Consider the following 23,525-nt stretch of genomic DNA (forward strand, 5'->3'; position numbering starts at 1 on the left):
TGGGAAAACTGGGTATCCATAGTCAAAAGAAGGAAATGGTACCCTTACCTCATGCCATATACCAAAAAAACAAAACAAAACAAAACAAAACAAAAACAAAGTGGATCAAAGACCTAAATTAAGATCTTAAACCAAAAGTCTTAGAAGAAAAGACAGAGGTAAATCTTCATGGCTTTTGACAATGGATCCTTAGATAACGATATCCAAAATATGAGCAAGAAAAGAATAGATAAAATGGACCTCATCAAAATTCAAAACTTTAGGGCATCAAAGGACATTCTCAGAAAACTGAAAAGAGAACCTACAGAATGGGAGACCCAGACCAACATTCAGAGACCTTCAGTCTGGGAACCCCCCACCCCAAGCTGGATTTAAATCAGAAGGACGTAAGTAGGTCTTGGGAGAAGTAGTCAAGTGGCTTTCTGGGTTTTTCTGCTTTGTAAAATGGGGATGACAGTTTCCTACCCATTGTCCTGCTTGCCTTCTGTCATCTCATTCTGAAAGCTGATTTGCCACGGTCCAGTGAGGGAAGGCGTGTGAGCGCCAAGTGCTCGTGGTGGAGAGCACAGCTCTGAGGCCACCACCGGGTCACCTTGGGAAAGGCTCCGAGCCGTGTCACACCTGGGTCTCCCTCACCTAGGAAATGGGCACGATAAGCTTTCCGTTGCTCCTCAGGGATGTGGGCACACCAAACACGTAACTGGACCAGGACATGTTGCCGAAGGGTAGTTACTGTTCTGATGTAAATGGTATCAAGTGTAATGGATTAATAACAGTCATTTTATACTAATACATGATTAAAATATTAATAACTGTTAATAATGACAGTAGCATCAAACAGAGCTCCCAGGACTTGCAATCACGGCTGAAGCATCGTCATCTTCCAGGACAGCTGTCCCCACAGCTGTCCTGGGCACAACCCCTCTCCCGAGCTTCCTTGCTGACCATGTGGTCCGAGTGCCCGCTCCCTGGTGAGTTTTGTGATTTGGAATGTTGGGGCGTCACCTCCCCTCCTTACCCCTCCTCGCCCACCTCTGAATCCAGCGCCTGCCGGGCCACCGTGCACACCGCAGGAGTGGAGAAGCGCTTGCACATGACTGCTCGGTTGAGTGAAAACGCAGTCCATCTTCCTGCCTTGTGTCAAGAGCAGTGGAGCTGGGATCACACGTGACTTTCCTTCTGCACCTTCCTCAGCCACGCCTGCCCTGACTCAGGCAGTTTGTTAACTTCATGCTCCCAACTCGGGGCGGGGGGATGTCGAGTGGGGGTCAGGAATCCCGACTTTCGCTTCAGAAACTTAGGAGGGCGGATGATTTGGGTGTTCTTTTTTATTTTTATTTTTTATTCTTACTCTGATTCTTTCTGGTATAAGGAACGTGTTCAAAAATAGATGGTGATAAATGCACAGCTATATGATGGTACTGTGAACAGGTGATTGTACACCATGGATGACTTTATGGTATATGAATATATATCAATAAAACTGAATTAAAAAAAAAACTTAGGGGGAAGGATTCCTGAAACAGACAAAGTGACTTGGGGAGAAATAATCATGGAGAATAATTTCTCTTAGTTAAAAAGAACAAACAAACAAAATACAGCCCAAAGATTTAAATGCGAAAAAGAATTATAAACGCTCTGGAGAAGAAACCATTTAATAGTTTTTTTACAACCCTGGAGCATGAAAGGTCTTTCTAACTATGACCCCAAATCCAAAGCCATAAAAGAAAAGATTGACGAAATAGACTACACAAAACAAACTAGAGATCTGAGGGATTTATCCCAGAGAGCAAAATAAAAAATTCATTGTAGTGGTGTATATAATAGCAAAAGATTAGAATGTACCCAAATGTCCATCAGTAGGGGATTAAATAAGGTTCACTCATTCATTGGATTAGTATGCAGCTATACAGAAAAGGAGTGAGTAAGATCTTTGTAAATCGCTATGGAAAGGACTCCGAGACACATTAAATGGAAAGCAGGAACAGCACAAGGCACAAACCAGCATGGCTCATGGACTCCCTTTTTTGAAAAAAAAGAGAAGTTATAAAACTTTATTTATAATTGTTGGCATATGCATAAAGAAACCCTGTAATGAAACATAAGAAACCAAAACAATGGTCTAAATAAAATACTTAAGAATAAGTTTAACCAAGGAAGTGCAAGACTTGTACACTGAAAACTACAAAATGCTGCAGGAAGAAATTAAAGAAGAGCTGAATAGATAGAAAGATGACTCGTGTTCACAGATTGAAAGACTGACTATTGTTAAGAAAGTGATCTAGCTACAGATCCAATGCAATCCCAACCAAGATCCCAGCTGGTTTGCAGAGTTTAACAAGTTGATCCTAAAATTCATTTGGAAGTGCAAGATATCCAAAATAGCCAAAACAGTCTTGAAAAAGAACAAAGTTTAAGGACTCACACTTCCTGCTTTCAAAACTTACTACAAAGCTTCGGTTCTCAAGACAGTCTGGCATAAAGGCAGAAATACAGTCAGTGGAATAGAATTGGGAGCTCGGAGTGTCCACTTACGGCCACCTGATTTTCCACAAGGCTGCCTAGACAAATCGATGGCGAAAAGAAGAGTCTTATCAATAAGTAGTGCTAGGTATCCATAGCTGGATATCCACATGAAGGAGAAATGCAGCATACATGGAAATTAACTCAAAATGGATCAGTGACCTAAATGCAAGTGCTAAAACTATGAAACTCTTAGAAGAAAACACAAGAGTAAATCTCTGTGATTTGACACCAAATGTGCAAGTGATAAAAGAAAAGATTGATAAATTGGACTTCATCAAAATTTAAAACTTCCTTTTTCAAAGGAAACCATCAAGAAAATTATTTGCAAAACATGTACCTGATGAGGGATTTGTATCCAAAATGTATAAAGAGCACTTATAACTCAATAATAAAAGGATAAATAACGCAATTTAAAAGTGGGCAAAGGCTTTGAACAGACATTTCTCCAAAAAAGATATGTGAATGGCTAATAAGCACATGCAAAGGTGCTAAGATCATTGCCATTAGGGAAATACAAATCAAAACCACAAGGGATACCACCTCACACCCACTAGGACGGCTCCAGTGGGAAAGATGGACAGTAACGAGTGCTGGTAGGGTGTGGAGAAATTGGAACCCTCATACATTGCTACTGGCAACGTCCCTCAAAACGTTTGGCAGTTCCTCAAGATGTTAAGTGTCGAGTTTCCATGTGGTCCAGCAGTTCCACTCGGGCATCTGTTTACCCAAGAGAAATGACGGCTTGGGTCCACGCAAAAGCTGGCACATAAATGTCCATAGACGCATCCTTCCCAATAGTCTAAAGCAGAGGCGACTCAAATGTCTGTCAGTGGAAAAACGGATAAAGAAAAGGCAGTCCATCCGCACAGTGGGATTTACTTGGTCACAGAAAGGAGGGAAGGACTGAAGTACTCGAACACAATGCTCGGTGAAAGAAGCCAAGCACAGAACACGGGGATTGTGTGATTCCACTGATACGAAATGGCCAGAACAGGCCAGTCTCTAGGGACGGAAAGTAGATTGGCGGTTCCTCGGCTGGGGTGGGGGTGAGCAAGGAATGAGTGACCAGTTGTCTTGGGGGTGTGTGTGTGTGTGACAAAAGTGTCCTAAAATTAGATTATGGTAGGCGGTGGCACAACTCTGAAGTACACTAAAAGCATCGAGTCCTACACCTTAAACGGGCGCTTCACGGGATGTAAATGATATCTCAGCTCTCTGGGCAGGCAGGCACTGGGCAGACAGAGGAAAAACAGGAAAGGAGGACTTTTTTTCTGTATTTTCCCTACATTTTCTGTTTTTCAAACCATGTGGGTATCCCATCTATTCAAAAAGTTAACTTAGAAATCCAGAGGAATGAATGAAATGAATAAGCGACCCTCACTCCCACTCCCCATTTGAATGGGGGAGAGGAGAGGGCAGAGCCCTGGCAAGTTGGTAGGGACGGGGCCAGCCTTCCAGAAGGTTCCAAGACCCGTTCTCGTCCCACAAGCCACCAACCCCACCAGACCCCTGGGGAGGGTGGGATAGTACTCGACTGCCTGGAGGGAAATCTGTCCCTGCTCCCTCCTCCACCACCCCGTCAGGTAAATCCCAGAACCACAATCCAGCCCCCCCAGCCCCAAAGAGCGGCCAGGCAGGGGAAAGAGAGCTCTCCCGAGCAGGCTGCAGTTGGGGGGCCGGGATCGGACCCCAGGCTACAGCCAGGACCCACGCAGGCAAGAGGAAAGCAAAGAGGGAAATTCTCAAGGGAGCTGCCGGCTTTCCTAAAGCGCCCGGGTTTGGTAACAGGTGTGCTACCAAGAAACAGCTCTACGGCCAACGCAGTTTGAAAAGCGCTGCGTTAAGGGAAGTCAGAACTTTTTTTAAAAAATGCAGGCCTTCTCAGAGCCTTTACGCGTGACTCTTCAGAAGGGGCTCTGGCAGGTACAGAGCCCTTTTCGGTTTGGGGGTACATCTGGCAGCCAGAGGCGCCTCTTCATTTTACGCTTGAGGAGATGGGAAGCCCAGGGGAAAGGTCCAAGGTCACACGGTGAGTGTGAACAGGCAGCTCGGAGCAGTTCTGACTTGGCACCAGGGACCAGGGCTGACCGTGCGGGAACACGCAGCCTCCATCATCGCCAGGGCGCAACTCTGCTCACTGTTGGTCCAACTCTCAGAAATTTTATGTATTTCATCTCTCATTTAGGCTCGTGTGTGGGGACATGGCCACTGGACACGAGGAAATCAGAGAAAAGAGATGTCCCTCCCTGAGTTATGGGTGAGAGAGCAGCATGGAGCGGCTGTGAATTCATGCTGTGCAACTTCAGGCCTCACCACAGCCTCTCTGAGCCCCGGGTACAAGGAAGTGGTGGTAATAAACTTTCACCCACTTTAGTTAGTTATGCTTCCAGTAAAATTGCATCTTTGAATCAACCTTTAAAACCCACTCTGATAATAATTCTGTGTGATAAATGATCCAGTTTTTTCAGCAAATAAAGAGCAAGGGAAAGAAAAAGACAAAGCGGGAACTGTTTTAGATTAAAACATAACTAAATGGATATTGGTGATGGTAGCACGATATTGTGAACGTAATTGATACCACTGAATCGTACGTGGCCAACGTGGGAAATTTTATGATGTATAGATGTTACTGCAATACATGTTTTTCTTTTTTTAAAAAAAAAGGATCTGAAAAAAAAGTAACCAAACGTGGTTCCTATTTGGATCCTCATTTGAACACATCAACTGAAAAAGTCATTTATAAGGCAATTAGGAAAATAAGAATATAGCCTGGCTATTCCATGATATTAAGGAAAGTGGTGATGGCATAACGGTTAGCTTGGTTTTTTTAACTGTCCTGGTTTTTAGGAGAGACACCCTGAGGTACCTACAGACCAAATGATAGGCTGTTTCGGATGAGCTTTAAAATAATCCAGTGGCGATGAAAGAGGGGAAATGGGAGGCCCTGGATGATATAAAGCTGGGCATGTATTGATAAATGTCGAAGTTGGGTGCTGTATGCAGGGGGGCGTTTATTTTACGCTCCTGCTAATTCTAAGTTCAGCTTTAAAATAAAATGTCGGCAAACACCCAGCCAGTCTGGCTCCGGGTCCCTGGGCGGCTGGGAGGCGGCGGCGCGGGTGGGACAGGGGTCCCCTCCTTCCCCGCGGGTCCCAGCCTCAGCCCCTCCTGCCCTAGGCCTGCCAGCCCCGCACCCCAAAGGCTCTCACCGCGCAGGGCTCGGGGCCCCCCCACTACTGCCCCCAGCCCCCCGCACCCCTGCCCCGCGGTACTCACAGCGCTCGGCGCGGCTCCCCAGGCCGCGGCTGCTCCGACCCCGGCCGCTCATTACTCAGGACGTTTATTATTAGGCTTAGATTTGATTAGGGCCCCGGCGGCGCTTCCTGGGTTTTCCCCCCAACCTGGAGGATGTAAATCAGCAGCACCCCGCCCGCCCCCGCGCCTGCGCGGTCAGTCCCGGGGGAGCCCAGGTGGGCGGCCGTGGCCCGGGCGCTCCAGGAATCCCACCGGGAGCCGCCTGCTCGGGCACCTGCTGGGTGCCAGCCGGACCCAGGCCCGGCCCTTACCCCGGGTGCAAAGCCGACTGCGCCTGAGCGCACGCCTTCCCGTTGTCTGAGTAGCTCGTCCTCCTCCTCCCGCCAGGCTCAGCTGAGGTGCCCTCTCCTCCGGGAAGCCGCCCTGACTGCACCAGGCCAGGAGAGGGGCCCACTCGCCGCGCTTCCCCAGCCCTGCTTCTACCCTGTGGGAGCACTTGAGACAAAAACACCGGAGCCTGTTTGAATCTTGGCTCTGCCACGTGCCCACTGGCGGCCTTGGGCCATTTCCTCCGCCTCTCGGGGCCTCTGCTTTCTCATTTGGAGGCCGGGTGTGCAGATGGCACATGTCTTACGAGTTGTTTCCAGAAGGAAATGAGTTCACCCAGTAAAGTTCTTAGAGCGAGTTCTTGGCACTGAGTCAGGGCCCAAAAGTCCACAGCGAGGATAAAAACTGTAGCCCTTTTGACTTTGTTTGTTTTCTTTTTCCCTCCCTCCCTCTCTCCTTCCTTCCTTCCTTCCTCTGAATTCTTCAGTCTTATTCTAACATGTCCCACATATTTCCAGGTACAGTTTTTACTCAGCAGGAAAAACAAGCTGATTTGACAAGTATCAAGTCAGTTTATTCCACCTGCTCCTTTTCTGCAACGCATAGTGACATTCCTGCAGGAGCAAGGAGGAGATCTCTTGCCACCTGTGGAGTGCACCTCGCTCCCCCTCCTGTCCACAGGTCCTCAGGTAACGAGATCAGGATATATAAAACCTAATGTCTCCTAAACACTATGCAGATAGTAGAATTAAACACTTACTGAGAATTAAACATCTTTTTGAGGTGCTCAAAATTTAATTTGTATCTGAATTAGACACATTTTGGCTAAAAGTTGCTGTGAATATGATCTCCTGGCTTCTTTTGTTTGTTTTGAAAATTTTTATTCTGCTAACATATGGACAACATAATTGTTTCCATTTTATCTACTTCAATTATCCACTTCGGTGATGTTAATTACATTCACAAAGTTTGCCTCCATCACCACCATCCATTATGAAAATGTTTCTCTCACCCCAAACCGAAAACTCCACAACAATTAAGCATTAGCTCCCCATCCCCTACCCCCAGCCTGGTATCTTGAATTATAATTTCTGACTCTGTGATTTCCTTATTCTAATTATTTCGTATAAGTGAGTTTGTACAATATTTTTCCTTTTATGTCTGACTTATTTTACTCAACGTGATGTCTTCAAGGTTCATCCATGTTGTTGCATGTCTCAGAACTTCATTCCTTCTTATGGCCTAAAAATACTCCATCATATGTATAGATCGCATTCTGTTCATCCCTTCTTCGGCGGATGGACACTGGGGTTGCTTTCATCTTTCATCAATGGAGAATAATGTCGCTATGAACATCAGCGTGAAAATATCCGAGTCCCTGTTTTCAATTCTTTTGGGTGGACACCTAGAAGTGGGGCGCCGGGTCATATGGTAGTTCTATACTTAACTTTCTGAGGAACCACCAGACTGTTTTCCCCAGCAGCTGCACCATTTTACCTTCCCAGCAGTGATGCATGAGGGTTCCTATTTCTCCACATCCTCTCCAACACTTGTTATTTTCCATTTTTTTAAATAATAGTCATTTTAGTGGGTGTGAAATGGTATCTCATAGTGGTTTTATTTGCATTTCTCCGGTGGCTGAGGATGTTGAACATATTTTCATATGCTTACTGGCATTTGTAACTCCTCTTGGAGAAATGTCTATTCAAATTTTTGCCCATTTTAAATTGGGTTGTTAGTCTTTTTGTTGTTGAGTTTTAGTTCTTTATATATTCTGGATATTGAAACCTTATCAGATATATGATTGCCAAATATTTCCCCCTCATTCTGTAGGTTGCCTTTTTACTTTCTTGATAAAGTCCCTCAGAAGTTTTAGTTTTGATGAAGTCACATTCATCTGGTTTTTGTTCTGTTGCTGTGTTTTGTGTGTACAGCCTAAGACACTACTGCCTAACGGGGTCTCGGACTTGCCTCCCTATATTTTCCTCTAGAGTTTTATAGTTTGGGTTTTATATTTAGGTCTTTGGTCCATTTTGAGTTGAGTTTTGGATACGATGTGCGATGGGGGTCCTCCTCAGTCTTTTGTGTATGGATTTCATTTCCCCAGCCCCATTTGTGGAAGAGAGTGCTTTTCCCCATTGGGTGGACTTGGCTCCCTTGTCAAAGGTCAATTGGATGTAAATGTGAGGGCCAGTTCATTCCTGTGTGTTCTGAATGACTCTGAAACCCACCGCAACTTTTGGGGTGGCTGAGAATTGAAGGGTGGGGTTCCTTCCATAAATCTTGCTGGGTATAGCTTCTTAAGGTCTTCAGGCTTTTGTCCAAACATGGCTTAGAGGAAATGGATTCGATTTACTCTTATTTTCTTTGATTGAAGCTGTCATGTACATGCAGGGAATGCCACACATTTGAAGTGTACGTCCCCACGGGTGTTTTCCGCCCAGGTCAGGGCTGTGTGGCCCCCAGAAGGCTCCTCATGCCCCTCGCAGGCAGTAGACCCCTCCCGACCCCACCCAGAGTCAGCCACTCCCGTCTCCTCGCAGTACATTCCCACTGCTGGCCTGAACTTCGTATAAATGGAATCGTACCATTTGTCCCTTCTTTCTTCTGGCTTTTTTCTCTCCTATTAGATTTTATTAAACCAGACAGAACCACGTTTGCGGCATTTTGGGGCGAGTTGTTTAATCTCTGAGGGGCTCAGTTTCTCCTGGAGGCTCAGACAGGACAGTAGAGCAGAAAGCCCTGGCAGCGCCTCCCGGCAGGGAACGACATGTGGAGCCGGGCTCGTCGGCACCGGGTCCCTGAGAACAGGTGCTGGCGGTTTCTCAGCTTCACTCGGAACCTCCCCAAACTCATTCCGAAACCAGCCCTTTCTGAGTTGTCTCTGGGGAACGCAGGATTCTAATTTTAAGTCTCACGGTCAAGGTGACAGAACTTTGGGATCCAGAGTAGGGCTACCTCATAGACCTCGAGATTTTGGAGCTGATCCACGTACATATGTATATTTAAACTGTTCAAATGTGCACATGCTGGGAAAAAAATCAAACTGTGAAAAAGGGAACAGAGTAAAAAGTAAATTTCTCTTCCATCAAGATAATCTAGACTCTGCTCACAGGCAACGACCGTTAGCAGAGCTTGTTCACGCAGCTTTCTGGCAAAGCCCGTGCTTTCACAGGCTTATTTGTATACCTAGATTATATATTTTGCCTTACACCCCCCCTCCTCTTCTTGCACAACTGCTGGCCTATGCAGATTAAACACAGTGTTTAGCCCATTACTTTTTTACCTAATATATCCTGCCAGTCAATCCTTATCTTTTTTAATGTGCTCTTAAAATGCAGGAATAGTAATGATGGCAAGTATTTAAGTCACAACTGCAATGTTCCAGCTACTGTCTACACATTGCTACATATGCTCATTAAATACATATTCTACTTCTTAGTGTCTCATTGAACGGGTTCAATTCCTTGACCTGGGCTTCCTGGGCCACAGGCAGTGACGCCATTTTGATCAGTATTTTCCAGTGGGATGGCTCAAATTTAAACAAGGACACCTGTGTATTTTGCTCTTAAGGACCAAAGCCTGTTCTAAATGTGGTCTTCTCTGCAGCAGTGAGAGTTTTTGTCTGGTTCCTGCCCCGGCATTTACCGCCCCCTCTCTAACCCCTTAGAGACCTTGCCAGTGAACCTTCTCCAGCCACCCACTAGATGTAAGACAAAAGCAAAAGTGTCCAAAAAAGGATATTTCTTAGAAATGCAGCGAAAGCCCCAATTTTCATTATTGCAATTTACATACCTAGCTCAGTCTCTTGCATAGAATTTCCTGCATTGCTAATGTACCCATTCTCTTGATTTGTACTAATTTCTCAAAAATGCTGGATGCCAGTATTTGAGCAAAACTTGCTGCCGAGAGCAAACAGCATTTCCTTTACAATAAGAACCCCAGCCTTTTCATGAGGGAGAGCTAGTTTCTTTTTTTATTTTTAAAATTTCTCCCATGTGGGGGATTGAATCCTGTCCCTACACAGGTCCCAGCCCCTGGCCCTGCAGGTGTGAACCCATCTGTAAATAGGACCTTTGACGAAGTTATTGGCTAAGGTGAGGCCAAGCCGAGTGGGGGTGCCTTCCTCCAGTACGGCTCAGGTACTTACAAGCAAGGGAAGTGGGACACACAAAAAAGAAGCCGCAGGAGCAGCCGAAGCTGGAAGTCAGCAGAACCAGGAAGAGAAAGGAGATGCTGCCATGCGCATCGCCGTGGGACGGAAAAGCCAAGGAGCCCCAAAGGCTGCCAGCCAGCAGATACCGACTCCAGGAGGAGCCAGCCTTCTAGACTCGGAAACCGTGAGCCAGTCGGTTCCTGTTGTTAAGCCACCCATCATATGGTATTTGTTTTAGCAGCTAGAACACCAAAACACCCCAAAACTTTAATTTAAAACATAGAGAAAGATCAAAAGGAAAGTACAGTGAATACTCATAGAACCTCCAGCAAGATTCAACAACCATTGGCACTGATGTGTAAATCTATATCGTGTCACTACCTTTTTGCAGACACTTGAAAGCAATGTGCAGATATGATGTGGCACTTCACTCCTGACTCCTCTGCCATCATCTCCCAAGAAAAGGGACATTCTCTTACATAGATTATCATTATCACATCTAAGAAAATCAACTGTAATTCAGTAGCTTCCTCTAATGTCTGCTCTGTATTTCAGTTTCCCCAGTCGGCTCAAGAAGTCTTTTGCCGTTGGTTCTTTAGAATCAGGATGGAAGAGACAGGCACACGTTGCATTCGGTTGTTACGGCTTCTTAGTTGTCTTTTCCTAGGCTGGAATATCCCCTCTCATTTTCTTTTTCTCTTTTCTTGTTTTTTCCTTTCTTCTGTTTGATGTTGGCTTTGGAGGGGCTTGGCCACCGTCTTAGATGGTCCCACCTCTGGTCCGTCTGATTGTTTCCTCCTGGTGCTTTAACATGTCTCTCCATCCCCTGCCATTTCCTGGCAACTGAAGATTAAGCCTGCACACTCCTGGTGGGTTCAGGGTCAGCATTTTTGGAGAAAAGACTGCCGAGGTGATGCTGCATGCTCCCTGTCGAGGCTCATCAAGGAGTGCCACGCGTCCTCTTGTCCCCTTGGGGGTGATGCTCCAGGTGAGCCCTCGCTGAGGGGTGGCACCGGCTCCCCTGCATAGGGTGCCCTGAGCCCTGTGCAAGTAGCGGGGTGACCCTTTGGGGCCTTGTGAACGTCTTATTCCCCAACCGCCTTTCTCTGCGACCTCAGAATTCACTGGTCAGCCTTGGCTGAAGCAGATGTTACACAGGGGTTGCAAGGAGGACTTTTTACAATTTTTTTTGTTAGAGAAGTAGGTTTACAGAAAGATCATGCAGAAAATTCAGAGCTCTCACATACCTGCCCCAACTTCTAGCATTTTCATTAGTGTGGTACCTCCGTTACAGCTGATAAGAGAATATCATTATAATTGTACCATGAACTGCAGCCCGCGGTTAACACCAGGGCTCCATTTGTGTTGTAAAGCCCTATGGTTGTTTTTAAATTTTTATTCTAGCAACATATTACCACCTAAAATTTCCCCTTTTAACCACATTCAGATACATAATTCAGTGTTGCTAATTACTGAACACCACCATCCATTCACAAAATTTCTCCATCCCGCAGACAGCAGCTCTGCACCCACGAGGCCTCAACCCCCCACTCCCTTCCCCACCCTGCAGCCCCAGGAACCTGCATTCTAGTTTCTGACTCCATTAATTTGCATATTCTAATTATTTCCTATCTGTGAGGTCAGGCAATATTAGTCCTTTTGTGTCTGGCTTATTTTACCCAACATAACTTCTTCCTCTATGACAGTGATTTCCTAAATCTGTCACTCCTCTCTTTCTTAGTTGGCATTTCCCTGTAAAGAGTTTTCCTTTTATTTTCCTTTCTGAAAAAGTAAATAATTACAGGAAATAGCCATGAATCATATAACAAACACCCATATTTTCACCACCCACAATTATGTGTTAAAATTTTAGCACATTCACCTTTTTTTCTTCTAAGAGAGGAGACATTACAATTAAAGCCCTATTTTTATACCTATAAAAGTATGTATTTATTGATGAACAATGCATTATGTGACATCATATTGCACTGCTTATTTTTAGATTCTTTTAGACATGGTTTCCTGTATATATTGTCGTGCATCCCCGTTTTCACCCAACATTGGGAGATCAACTCACATCCTTGCTTGTTTCCTTCTGACTGACATATGGTATTCCACGTTTCATTTTCTGTCTCTGGGCTGATCTCATCAGTGGCACATGGCATCTGGTTGCTTTAATTTGCGAGTCCCGAGTCCCGGGGAGGCAGGGGGCACCCTGAGTTCCACGGAGGCTGCACGCTTCAGGGAGGAAGGGGGTCTCGATGGCACTGCGGAGCTGCAGGGGGCTCTCGGGGCAGCCAGAAGGCACTGGCGGGAGACGCCTGCCCTTGGACCTGGGCTGCTGGCAAGGCTCAGCGGCTCCATGGAGGTGCCTGGTCTTTTCCAGCCCGTCCGAAGCCAGAAGAGATGCTACGTTAGCCAATGTCCAAGTGGACATCATGGGAGGAACGTGACTATTCTCAATTCATCATGTCCCTTTATTTGTATTAATAATAGTACTCGCCACTCGTTAACCGGCTTGCCATGAGCCAGGCACTTACACCCACCTCATTTAATCCTCTCAGGATTTCATTTATTGTTAGTCCCATTTTACTGAAGATGAAACTGAGGGTCAGAGAGGTGCAGTCACCTGCCCAAATCCTTCCCCCTGTGAGCATTGCCTCTCCATACTCCTCCCACATGCCCAGAAAGCTCCCAGGATGGAGAAAAGATGGATTTTTACTGAAAGAAGCAGCCAGGTTCTGGTTTTCCTGAACCCCTGTGGCTGTTCACCGAGTGACTGTTAAGAAAGTGCAGCCCGGCAGGTGGGCCCCAGGGCTCTGGCTCGGGAGGCGGAGGAGGCAGCTTCCAGGGCTCAGGGAGGGAAGGGGGGCTGCCCTTTCCCGGCTGCTCACACGGACCGTGGGTTGCTTACGCAGTGGGAATTTATCGGCTCAGGGTTTTGAGTCCAAATCAAGGCATCATCAAGGCGATGCTTTCTCCCCGAAGACGGGTGTTCTGGGCCGGCCGCCGGCGACCCCTGGGCCCGGGCTTCTCTGTCACGTGGTAACGAGCTTGGCAGCCTCTCCAGCCTCTGCCTTCTCTTCTGGTTCCATAGATGTTCAGCTTCTGGCTGCTTCCTCTGGTGCTTTCTCCATCTCTGTCTAAATTTCATTCTCTTATAAAGGACTCCAGTAAGAGGATTCATTGCTGATCGGATTGGGCCACACCTTAACTGAAGCCGCCTTGTCAGGAGGTCCTACCTGTAATGGGTTCACACCCACAGGGATGGGCTCAGTTTAAGAACATGTCTTTCTGGGTGGTTGGGGATCTTGGATTGTTTTTGGATTGGTGTTAACCAGGATGGGTGGGGGCAGAGCTTTGGGACCCAACAACTGGGAAACATTTAGATCTTAAGTATAGGAGCAACACAAAACACACACACACCCTCCCTCCCTCCCTCTCTCTCTCGCCTCTCTCTCCTCTCTTTAAGGTCCTCTGTATTACACGTGATGCCAGACACGTATTTAGAGACTCTCTCGGGGCAACCAGGGCTCAAGAAGACAGGAATCTTCCGGGTGGATGAGCTCTCAGGAGATCCAGTTCCGCCCATCGTGTGGATGGGGAAGCCGAGGCTCTGGAAAGGAAAGGGGTTGAACTCCTCAGCCCCAGGCTGCTTGGTCCGACGTGTCCTCCGAGCCCAGAAAGCATTCCACACACGATGTACATTCCACAAATACTCACTGAGTGGATAAGAATGTTGGAAATTAAAAAAACATATGCAATTAAGCTCAAACCCCGAGCTTTGGGTCCCCTGTTTCTGCTCTGGGTGGAGATGCTGGTTTGGGGAAGGGGAGTCAGCAAGCTGGGCCCATGGCAGGGTGGCCGGTGTCTCAGCGAGTGCACGGCCACGACCCAGGGTTCGCGATGTCGCGCTGGAGGAGAAGTGCCCAGCTGAGGACAGAGCCTGGGCTCCCGCGGTGCACCAGCCGCCACCAACACCACCTGGGCCTCAGCCCCCTGCACCGCAGCCTCCTGGGGGATGCTGGGCCCTGCGGGGACCCCACAAAGCCTCGTTCAAGCCCTAAACCCCGGTCCTGGGATGTGAGCCCCTTTGTAAATGGGAACTTTGAAGGTGTTACCGGTTCAGCTGAGGCCAAACGGAATCCAGGAGCCTCAGCCCAGTACGACTGGAGCCCTTGAGAGCAGGAGGAGAAGCTGGAGAGAGAGACGGCCACGTGATGGGCAGAGGCCGAGCTGTGCATGGCTGCGGCTGCTACCAGGACACTGCGGACTTAGGAGAGGCACGGCCTGCAGTTACCTCAATGCTGATCTAGCTTCTGGAACGGGGAGACAGTAAATCCCCGTCGTTCAAGCTGGCCCGCGTGCGGTGTTTGTTACGCAGCCCCGGCAAACTGAGACAGACCCCTGGCGTCCACGGCTCCCTAGGCGAGGGCGCAGCCACAGGCTCAGCCCTGGCGTCGCTCCTCAGAGGCCACCCCAGCCAGAGCCCCTGCCCCAGCCCCCTGCCTGCCCCGGCCCGGTTTAGCTCCTTCTCAGACTGACTTGGGTTTGGAACGAGCTGGCCGGAGGCTGGGCTCCACCTCCACCTCCTGTGCCTGGCACGGCAAAGTCACCTTGGAGATCATTGATGAACGCAGGAAGGAAAGAGGGCTGGGGGGGCTGGCTTCTGGGCTGAAGCGTGTGGGAATGTGTCCCCAGGCAGCAAGGGGTCCCAGCCGGGAAGGGGGCTGGGGTCCCTGGTGGAGGTGAGGTGCCTAGAGCGTGTCTGGCAGCCAGTAGGCTAGTAACAAGCTGCCACCACTCGTTGAGCACCTACTGTGTATTGCCACACCTGTATTTTAAATTGCCTCATCCTCAGAGCACGGTAGTTACCTCCAGCATCCTCCTCGTGCAGATAAGGGAGTGACGGTGAATACATGAGCGTTTGGCCCCCCATCTCGGAAGGGGTGGAGCTGAGATGTGACCCTCCAGGTGTCTGACCTCAGAGCCTGGGCTCTTCCTAGTGGGTTTTGGGACCGTCTTACAGATTTTCATCAGGTTCCAAACATGAGCCCAAGCTACTGCCTGCCCCTGCTGGTCCCCCGAGGGGTTGCCCTGGCCTGGAAGCAGAGTCGTGCACTCACTCACTCAGCCCACAGTGTTAATTGAGCACCTCCTGTGTGCTGGGCCCTGGAGGAAATGGCAGTGCTTGAGCCAATGTTCCTGCACTCAACGGAGCCCACCGTGTAGGGAGGAGAAAGGCAACAAAGAAGTAGGCAAGTTAAGTAGACAACAAAACTCAGGCCCTGATCTGCGCTGGGAATGAGTGGGATTGGTGGGACCAACAGGGCGGGGTGGGCGGGGCGGGGTTCCTTAGAGGGGCAGATGGAGCAGCCTCTCTGCAGAGGGAAGGTCTAAGAAGAAGGCAGCCAGCCAAGAGCCGCGGAAGGGGAATTGGGGGCCCTAAGAGTGAGTGAACTTAGTGTATTAGAGAAACGCAAGAAAAGGCTGGTGGGTGGAGTGTTTACTGAACAAATTATCAGAATAGTTTTCGTCTCCTTGAGTGCATGGCTTGGAATTAGCACAAAAAAGGCACTCAAGGAATATCTGAATTAAATTGAATTGAATCAAGTCAGTGCCTGCTTGGGAGAAAAAAAACAATTTCTGGTGCAGCCTGTTTCACAGGAAAATTCCCTCCTGGAAGAATGGTTCCAAACCAAGAGCAATCAAATGCAGATAGGAAAAGACAGATTAGCCATTTTCAGATTGCAGACCAGAATTGAGAAGTCTTGGGTGAAGGAGAAAAAACACTTAAGACCTTTTGTATGGCATGATTTGAGCTTAATCTCCTGCTGCTATTGAAGGCTAATCTGTTTTTTTTTCCCTGATAAATGGAGAGCTGGTACTGGCATCGAAGTGTGTGCTCTGGCGCTCCTAAACCCCTCGTTTTTCAGCTCTGGATCAAAGACGACAGAGAACAAGAGGGCCCCAGGGCAAAAACGGCAAGACCCTGCTCCCAGCTTGGAAGTCTCGAACAACAATAGCTAACATTTAACCATCCTAATAAAGCTATGGGGTAGGTGCAGCTCTGACCCCATTTTAGCTGTGAGGAAAACAAGGCCCAGAGAAAGTAAATGCCTACTCATACACAACATATTCAAAACCACTTCGTCTCCCAGCCTTTCCCACCTCAGTAAATTGCACCACCTTTAGCCTAACTGCTCAAACCAGAACTCTTGAGGCACACCTGGATTCTTTCCTTACCCCACATCGTTCCCATCACCAGCCTGCCTATTCTACATTACAGACATAGACCATCCTCAGCGTCCCACTCCCACCCCCATCACCCGGGCTCACCCAGCATCATCCCTCCCCTGAGCCACTAACTGGTCCTCTGACTGGTCTCTTTACCACCACCATTCTCCCCCAGTAGCCGCGTGTGATCTGCCACATCTAAGATTTTTCTCTTTGTCTTTGGTTTCCAACAGTGCTACTGTGCTGTGCCTAAGTGTGATTTTCTCCGTATTTGTTCTGCTAAGAGTTCATTGTGCTTCTTGCATCCCATGGCTTGGTGGCTTTCATTCACTTTGAAATATTCTCCATCGTTATCTCATAAATTATTACTGCTGCCCAATGCTTTCTTTCTCCTCTTCTGGGACTCCAGTTACACAAATGTTATACCTTCGTACCATGCCCCACGTGTCTCATGCTTTTTTTCCATCCTTTTATATCTCTGTTCTTCAGCCTGGTATTTCCCTCTGGCTTGTCTTCCACCCCTTGTGTCTTTCTTTAGCTATATCTAATTCGCTTTTTAAAAAATAATAATAAACTTTACTTTTAGAGCAGTTTTAGGTTTACAGAAAAATTGGAGTTCACAGAATTCCCATGCTGCCCCTCCATACACCCTATTATTGACAATTTGTATTAGTATGGCACATTTTTTACAATTGATGAACCAATATCCATACGTACAGTTTACATCTGGGTTCACCCTTTGTGTATGGGTTTTGCCATGTATCCACCGTTGCAGCATCGGAGTTTTACCGCCACAAAAATGTCCTGGGCTCCGTCCTTCACCCTACCCTTTCCTCAAGCTGTGACAACCTCAGACCTTTTCACTATCTCTATACTTTTGCCTTTTCCAGATTGTCACATAGTTGGAAGCATACAGTATGTAGCCTTTTGAGACAATTGACAATGGCTTGTTTCAACTGACAATATGTATTTAAGGTTCTTCCACGACTTCTCATGCCTTGACAGCTCATTTCTTTTTCCTCCAGAACAATATTCCATTGTTTGGATGTGCCAGTTGATGTGTCCACTCACCTATGGAAGGACATCTTGGATGCTTCCAGTGTTGGGCAATTATGAATAAAGCTGCCGTAAACACTCACGTGCAGGTTTCTGTGTGGACATAAGTTTTCATCTCCTTTGGGTAAATATCTAGGAGCATGATTGCTGGATTGCATGGTAAGCTTAGCTTTGTTAGAAACTGCCGGGCTGTCTTCCAGAGTGACTGCCATTTTGTATTCTCATCCAATCAGTTGCTAAAGTTAACTTTTGAGTACTTAATTTTAGTTATTGATTTTGAAGAGTCCAAATTTTCCATCTAATTCTCTTTTATAGAGTCCCTGTTCTGCCAAAATTCTCCATTTTGTGTTGTAGTTCATGGAACACTTAATCATAGCAATTTTACAGTCCCTGCCTGATAATTCCACTATCTGGACCTCTTTGGATTTGTTTTCATTGCCTGCATTTGTGGCCTTTTTTTTTTTTTTTTTTTTTTAATTTATGATTTTTGCTCAAGTCCTGAGTTCTCATAAGCCTGGACATTGAGTCTGAAAAGCTGTGGAGATAAAGTGATATCTTTTTCCAGAGAATGTTTCCTTTGGCTCCTGGTGACCAGCTGGGCTGAGAACACTAGTGGCCCAGATCAGATTAATCCAGCGAGGAACTGAGATGGCTCAGAGCTGGGATTCCGTCTCCGTGAGGAGTGGTGTGTTTCTTAATCACTCTTCTCATGAAGGGTGCCGCCTCAAAGCCTTGACACTTAGGCCTGTCCTCCTGTGCCCCTTCCCCCACCCCACGAATCTCTCGAGAGTCCTGCTTAGCTTCTCAGGTGCTGCTTTTAGGTTGGACCTTGAAGAGAACTTGGAGCCCAGGGCCAGCCTCACCTCTCTGGGCTTCTGTCCTCTTCCAGATCTTGGCCTCATAAACCTCACTGCCCAGCACTTTCAAAACAGATGTGTTTTTCTTTTAATGTCCATCTTTTCGAGTGTTAGCAGGAGGGATGGTCTGAAATAATCGGGTCCACCATGGGTGCTGGAAGCTACCCATTATCTTTACAATAAATAGAAACCTCTCATCCTCCCGCCCAGGCAGCACATGCTCTCGACACTGCCCAGCGCTGCAGCTTGGTCTCATGCAGCAATCCCCTGCTCCCGATGCTGGACCTGAGCATGCCAGGCTCCTTTGTGCCCAGGACCTTTGCTTGAGCTTTCCCCTCTGTTTAGGATATTGTTGCCTTTACCTCATCCTCCAGGTCTGTTTAAAAGTCTCGTCCTCTGAGAGCCCTCTCCCGATTCCATTCTAAAGCAGGCCCTACACTCACGCCCACACTCGTCTCTCCCCAGCCTCTCTCGCATTTATTATCCTCTGAGGCTGGGGCTGTCTTAGCCTGGGGTGCCTGTAAGCAGACCATGAGGTGAAGGTTGCATACAGGTAGTTTATTTGGGAATTACAGGTACGGGGCCGACACAGGAGTGGGGAGCAGACGAGAAAGGGTGTGTCATCATGCCAGTGATCACAGTGGGTGACTGGAGCTCCATCCATAGGGCAATGCTGGAAAAGGGTGTGGAATCCCACCCCCAAGGGGGAGGGGGCTGGGGGTTACACACCAGCCCCTCTCAGTCCTGCTGGCTGAGAGCTTCTCCTGGGGCATCCAAGTCCCGGCACTTCTTCTCTGTCCTCCGAGTGGGCATAGCAGCCGCTGCTCCGCCGTGGTTCTGGAAGGAAGTGCTGGGCTCAGAGATGGACGCCAGCAGTTGGAAGCTTTCTGGGGCACGATAAAGCAGGATGGCCTGAGGGGCATTAGTGGGGGGCCCTGGCAGGATGGTGTTTGTTTTGGTGACTGTATTATTTCCAGTTCTGAACTTAATATGTATTTGTTGAATCAGTGAGCTCTTAGCAGTCCCAGGATTGGGACTTAGAGCTTTGAATGGATTCCAAAGTTGTCAGAAATGATCACTGAGAGCCTTCCGCTTGCCAGGCACTTTGCCAAGCACCGTGTAGCAGGGAGGGTGACCAGATGTCCAGCCCGTCTCGCAGGGAGCGAGAGATTGTGCCCATGGGGAGGAGACGGCCGAGGGGGACGCGGTCCCCACCCACCCGACAGGCTATCTGGGGGGCTCGTCCTGTGCAGGACCCGCAGGCTGGGAAAGTTTCAGGGCACAGTCATTCGGCCAGAATTGGAACCACTGGAAGACAGACAGGACCCCCACTTTACCCTCCACCCTCCACCCCCCGCCCCCATCCGACCCCCCAGCAAAAGTGCAGGCGTCACCTCCAGAATGGTGCTCACCGCCCCTGCCCCCAGCCTGTCCCGGGCCACTGTCGTCACCGGCCACACCGGCCAGAGGGCCTGGTCCTCTGCCTGCCCCCGTCAGCGCAGTTCCCGGCCAGGAGCCGGCGTGGCCTGTTGGACTAGAGTCAGGGCCTTGTGCCCCGTCCTTGCCACAGCCTCGGGTTTCAGAGCCCGGCCCTGCTCTCGCCCTGAGCTCATCCACTGCCCTCCCAGCTCGCCCCACGCTGGCCGCAGGTGTCCCCGGGGTCTCAGGCACGTCTGTTGCTCCCCGACCTCCGCTGGGCACCTGCTGCCCCCCTGCCTGGTGTACTCTTTCCCCAGAACCTGTCAGCTAACTTCTTTCCTTCTCACAAATCCGGGTTTAAACCTCGCCCAGTCAAGGAGGACAGTGCCGACTGTTTCTAGAACAGTGGCTGGCGCGTAGTAAGTGCAAAACAAATACATGTGGAAGGACAGAGGGAGGGACGAGTATCACAGAGCCATTTTTATTCCCGTGAAATCAAGTTACAATGAACACCAAAGAGCAACCCAGATGGTGAAAAAGGAAAGCTCACGCAGACCCCGGCTGGGGAGAGACCCAGAGCCTCGAGGCTGGCTCTGAGACCCTCCGGGCCCCTCCCAGCCTCACCCCCCCCCACCTCTCAGCCTCGCGTGGGGGGTGGGCCCCCGGGGGCTCCAAACCACGCTAAGAGGATGCTGTCCCCTCCGAGACCTGGGAAAGCGAGGGGTGGTCCTCAGAACTCACCCCGTCTTGCTCTAACCAGTGACCCTGCTACCCCAGGGTGGGGAGAGCACTGAGATGAGAGTCCAGATGCTGGATTCTGGCCTGGTGACGCCCCTCACTCACTGAGTGACCCCAGCCGGGGCCTCAGTTTCCCCTACTGCCAACACTGGGGGATTGGATGTTGTCTTCACCAAGCGGCCCCTCTAGGTACTCCAAGTGTCTATAAATAAAACGTACACAGCATTTGTCTGTTAAGAAACCCACCCGGCCGGAATCAGCCTGGCCTCCCAGGGGGGGTTTCACTCTGAGACGGTGCCAGCTGCACCTGGGCCCACCGCACCCCAGACCAAGGACGGGGTCACCTGGCTGCCCCCCCTTCCCACCACGCCTTCCTCTCGGGAGGGACTGGGGTTTCACACGGAGCAGCCAGGGCCCGAAATAGCAGCTGGCGGCTCATAGGTCAAACTCCCAGGGTCAAAAAGGAAGTGAGAGAAAGGCAGGCAGTTTTGTTCTTGCTGCAGAAAAAGACTGTTTCTGCAGCGTTCCCGTCAGGCGCTCCCCAGGGCCCGTGGCAGAGCTTTTGCTGCCCCCGTCAGGTGCCCTCGGCGGGGCTGGTGGCGCAGGGCTCCCCGCGCGTGTGACGGGTGAGGAAGCGGGCGCCGAGCAGCGCTAGGGATGCCGCTGAGGCCGCCCCTCCGGACAGCCCTGCAGTCTGTGCACAGCATCGTCCTGACGGTGCAGAGAAACCCCGCGGGGAGGCCCTGGAGGCTTACCAGGAGGCAGCGACTCCTGGCGAACTCCCTCATGGGGTGCATCCACCTGCATATCACAGTAGTCATCCCCAAGCTTCCTGGTAAAACTAGGTTTTCAGATATCACAGCATCCGAGAACAGCCTGGCCCCGCAAGCCCCCTTTCGGGGGACCTCGGAGGCTCTTTGCACATGAGCAGGAGGTGCCTGCAGAATGGTCCCTGCAGCGTCACTTGAAACAGCAAAACATGAGAGTGCCTCACGTGTCACTTGCCCGAGCCTGCCCGCACGCTTCTAAATAGTCCCTTCGTTCAGTCCTTTTCCATTTTGAGTGCTCACCTGTTTCCTGCACAGACTCTACCTGATACACCAATAAAGAAATGGATGAATGGAATGTGATATATTCTTATAGTGGAATGTTATACAGCTGGTAAAAGGAGTAAGCAAGAGCTGTGTGTCTATAGGGTGGGTCTCTCAGAAACACAGTGTGTCCTATTCTGTATAGCTTCTGCTGCTGTGTTTTCAAGTTCACGAATCTTTTTTCTACAGTGCCCAATCTGCTGTCAATCCTTCGAGCATATTTTTCATCTCATACATTGTGGATTTCATCTCTAAAAGTTTGACTTGGGTCCTTTTTTAATATCTTCTATGTTTCTACTTAACATGTTCAATCTTTCCTCTAGTTTTTTGCACATATGGAATGTAGTTATAATAACTGTTTTGATGTCCTTGTCTACTAATTCTATTATTTGTGTCAGTTTTAGGTTGATGTCAAGTGATCACTTTTTCTCATCATTGATCATATTTCCCTGTTTCTTTAAGTGCCTGCTAATTTTTGATTGGAAACCAGACATTGTGAAGTTTACTGTGAAGAGCTGGATATTTTCATGTTTCTGTAAATATTCTTGACCTTCATTCTGATGTGCATTTAAGTTACTTGGAAATATTTTAATCCTTTCAGGTATTGCTTTTCGTCGTTGTTAGATGGTGTCAGAGCAGTGATTAGTCTCGGGCTGACTTTGCCCCACTACTGACAACTTCCGTGTCCTCTACCCGTGCCGTGCACATCACAGGTCTCCCCAGTCCGGCTGATAGAAAGAGACACTATTTCTGACCGTGTGTAAGCTTTGGATGTTGTTCTCTTTCATCCTTTCAGTTGGTTCTTTCCCCAACCACCAGTGGAGCTTTCCTTGCATAAATGAGCTGATCAGTATTCAGCTAAATATCGAGTGAAGGGAGCTTTTGAATTTCTGAGTTCTCTCTGTGTGCAGTGTCTCATCTCTGGTCCTCTCTCCTAGCCACACTGGCCTCTCTGGACTCCCAGCTCTGCCTCCTGAACCCAGGAAGACCCCGAGCTCTGCCTGGGTGCCCGTCCCTGCACCTTGGCCTGTGAACTCTTTCCAGCAGTGAGCTGGGGTGACTGTGGGCTCATCTGGTTTGTTTTCTGTCTCTCAGGGGTCACTGCCCATCATTGCTTGATGTCCAGTGTCTCAAAAATTGCTTTTAACATATTTCATCAGTTTTTTAAAAATTGTTTCCAATGGGGAGGTAAATCCAGACACTATTACTCCACCTTGGCCAGAAATGGAGGTGTCTCATAGTGCTTTTTACTATCTAAAATTTTCTTACATCTTTTTTGGTTACATGTTTATTATCTGTCTCCTCCATCTGAATATAAGCTCCAAGACGATAAGGACCTCTTGTAACATCTGTAGCCTGGCATGTGGTAGGCCGGCAATAAACATCAGATGAATGCTAAATTAGGCTCATTCCTTATTTGTGTGCTAAAATATTTAAGGGGTAAAATATCAATAACGTCTGCAATTTATTTTGAAATAGTTCAGCAAAAATAAAAAAACGTGTAATTTGTATGCGTATCATTTATATTCAGCAGATGTTAACAGTTGTTGAACCTAGATGGGGGGATATCAGTATTCACTCTACTACTCTTAGAACTTTTCTGCATGTTTGAAATTTTTCAGAATAAGATGTTAACAATTTAACAAAATTGAAAGTTGAAAACATTTTAAAAATTAGCCTCTGTATTTTTTAGTGAATTATTTGAGCCCCCACATGCCCTGTATATCAGTCAAGATAAGCTGGATTATGCTGTAGTAACAAAAACTCAATTTTTCCAGGACTTAAAACCACAAAGGTCTGTTTCTCGTTCTTGGCCCGTGCCCCCCATGTGTTGTTCTGCGTCGTTCTTACCCATTTCGCTGT

The 23,525-nt window shown here is 48.3% G+C and overlaps 1 protein-coding gene and 1 long non-coding RNA gene across 5 annotated transcripts in view; one reads left to right on the plus strand and one right to left on the minus strand.

Annotated features, from left to right (window-relative positions):
- TNFRSF13B (TNF receptor superfamily member 13B) overlaps positions 1-6,144 on the minus strand; it is a 25,016-nt gene extending 18,872 nt beyond the window's left edge. Inside the window, exon 1 of one of the 4 annotated variants that reach the window (XM_037808612.1) lies at positions 6,093-6,144. Coding sequence is in view for 1 of the 4 variants with exons in the window: in XM_037808610.1 (XP_037664538.1) it covers positions 5,803-5,854 (52 nt within the window). In the remaining 3 variants the exon portion in view is untranslated. Of the gene's footprint in view, positions 1-636; positions 711-1,032; positions 1,077-5,802; positions 5,908-6,092 lie in introns of those variants that run through there. The other 3 variants (XM_037808610.1, XM_037808613.1, XM_037808615.1) reach the window with 3 other exon arrangements.
- Positions 4,411-22,973, plus strand: LOC119513417. Its single transcript, XR_005212630.1, has 4 exons — positions 4,411-4,876; positions 16,144-16,322; positions 17,527-17,681; positions 22,601-22,973. It is a non-coding gene; the product is annotated as an uncharacterized LOC119513417 (long non-coding RNA).
- The last annotated feature ends 552 nt before the right edge of the window (positions 22,974-23,525 follow it).

The sequence above is a fragment of the Choloepus didactylus genome, chromosome 18 (genome assembly GCF_015220235.1).
Source record: "Choloepus didactylus isolate mChoDid1 chromosome 18, mChoDid1.pri, whole genome shotgun sequence".
Classification (NCBI taxonomy): domain Eukaryota; kingdom Metazoa; phylum Chordata; class Mammalia; order Pilosa; family Megalonychidae; genus Choloepus; species Choloepus didactylus.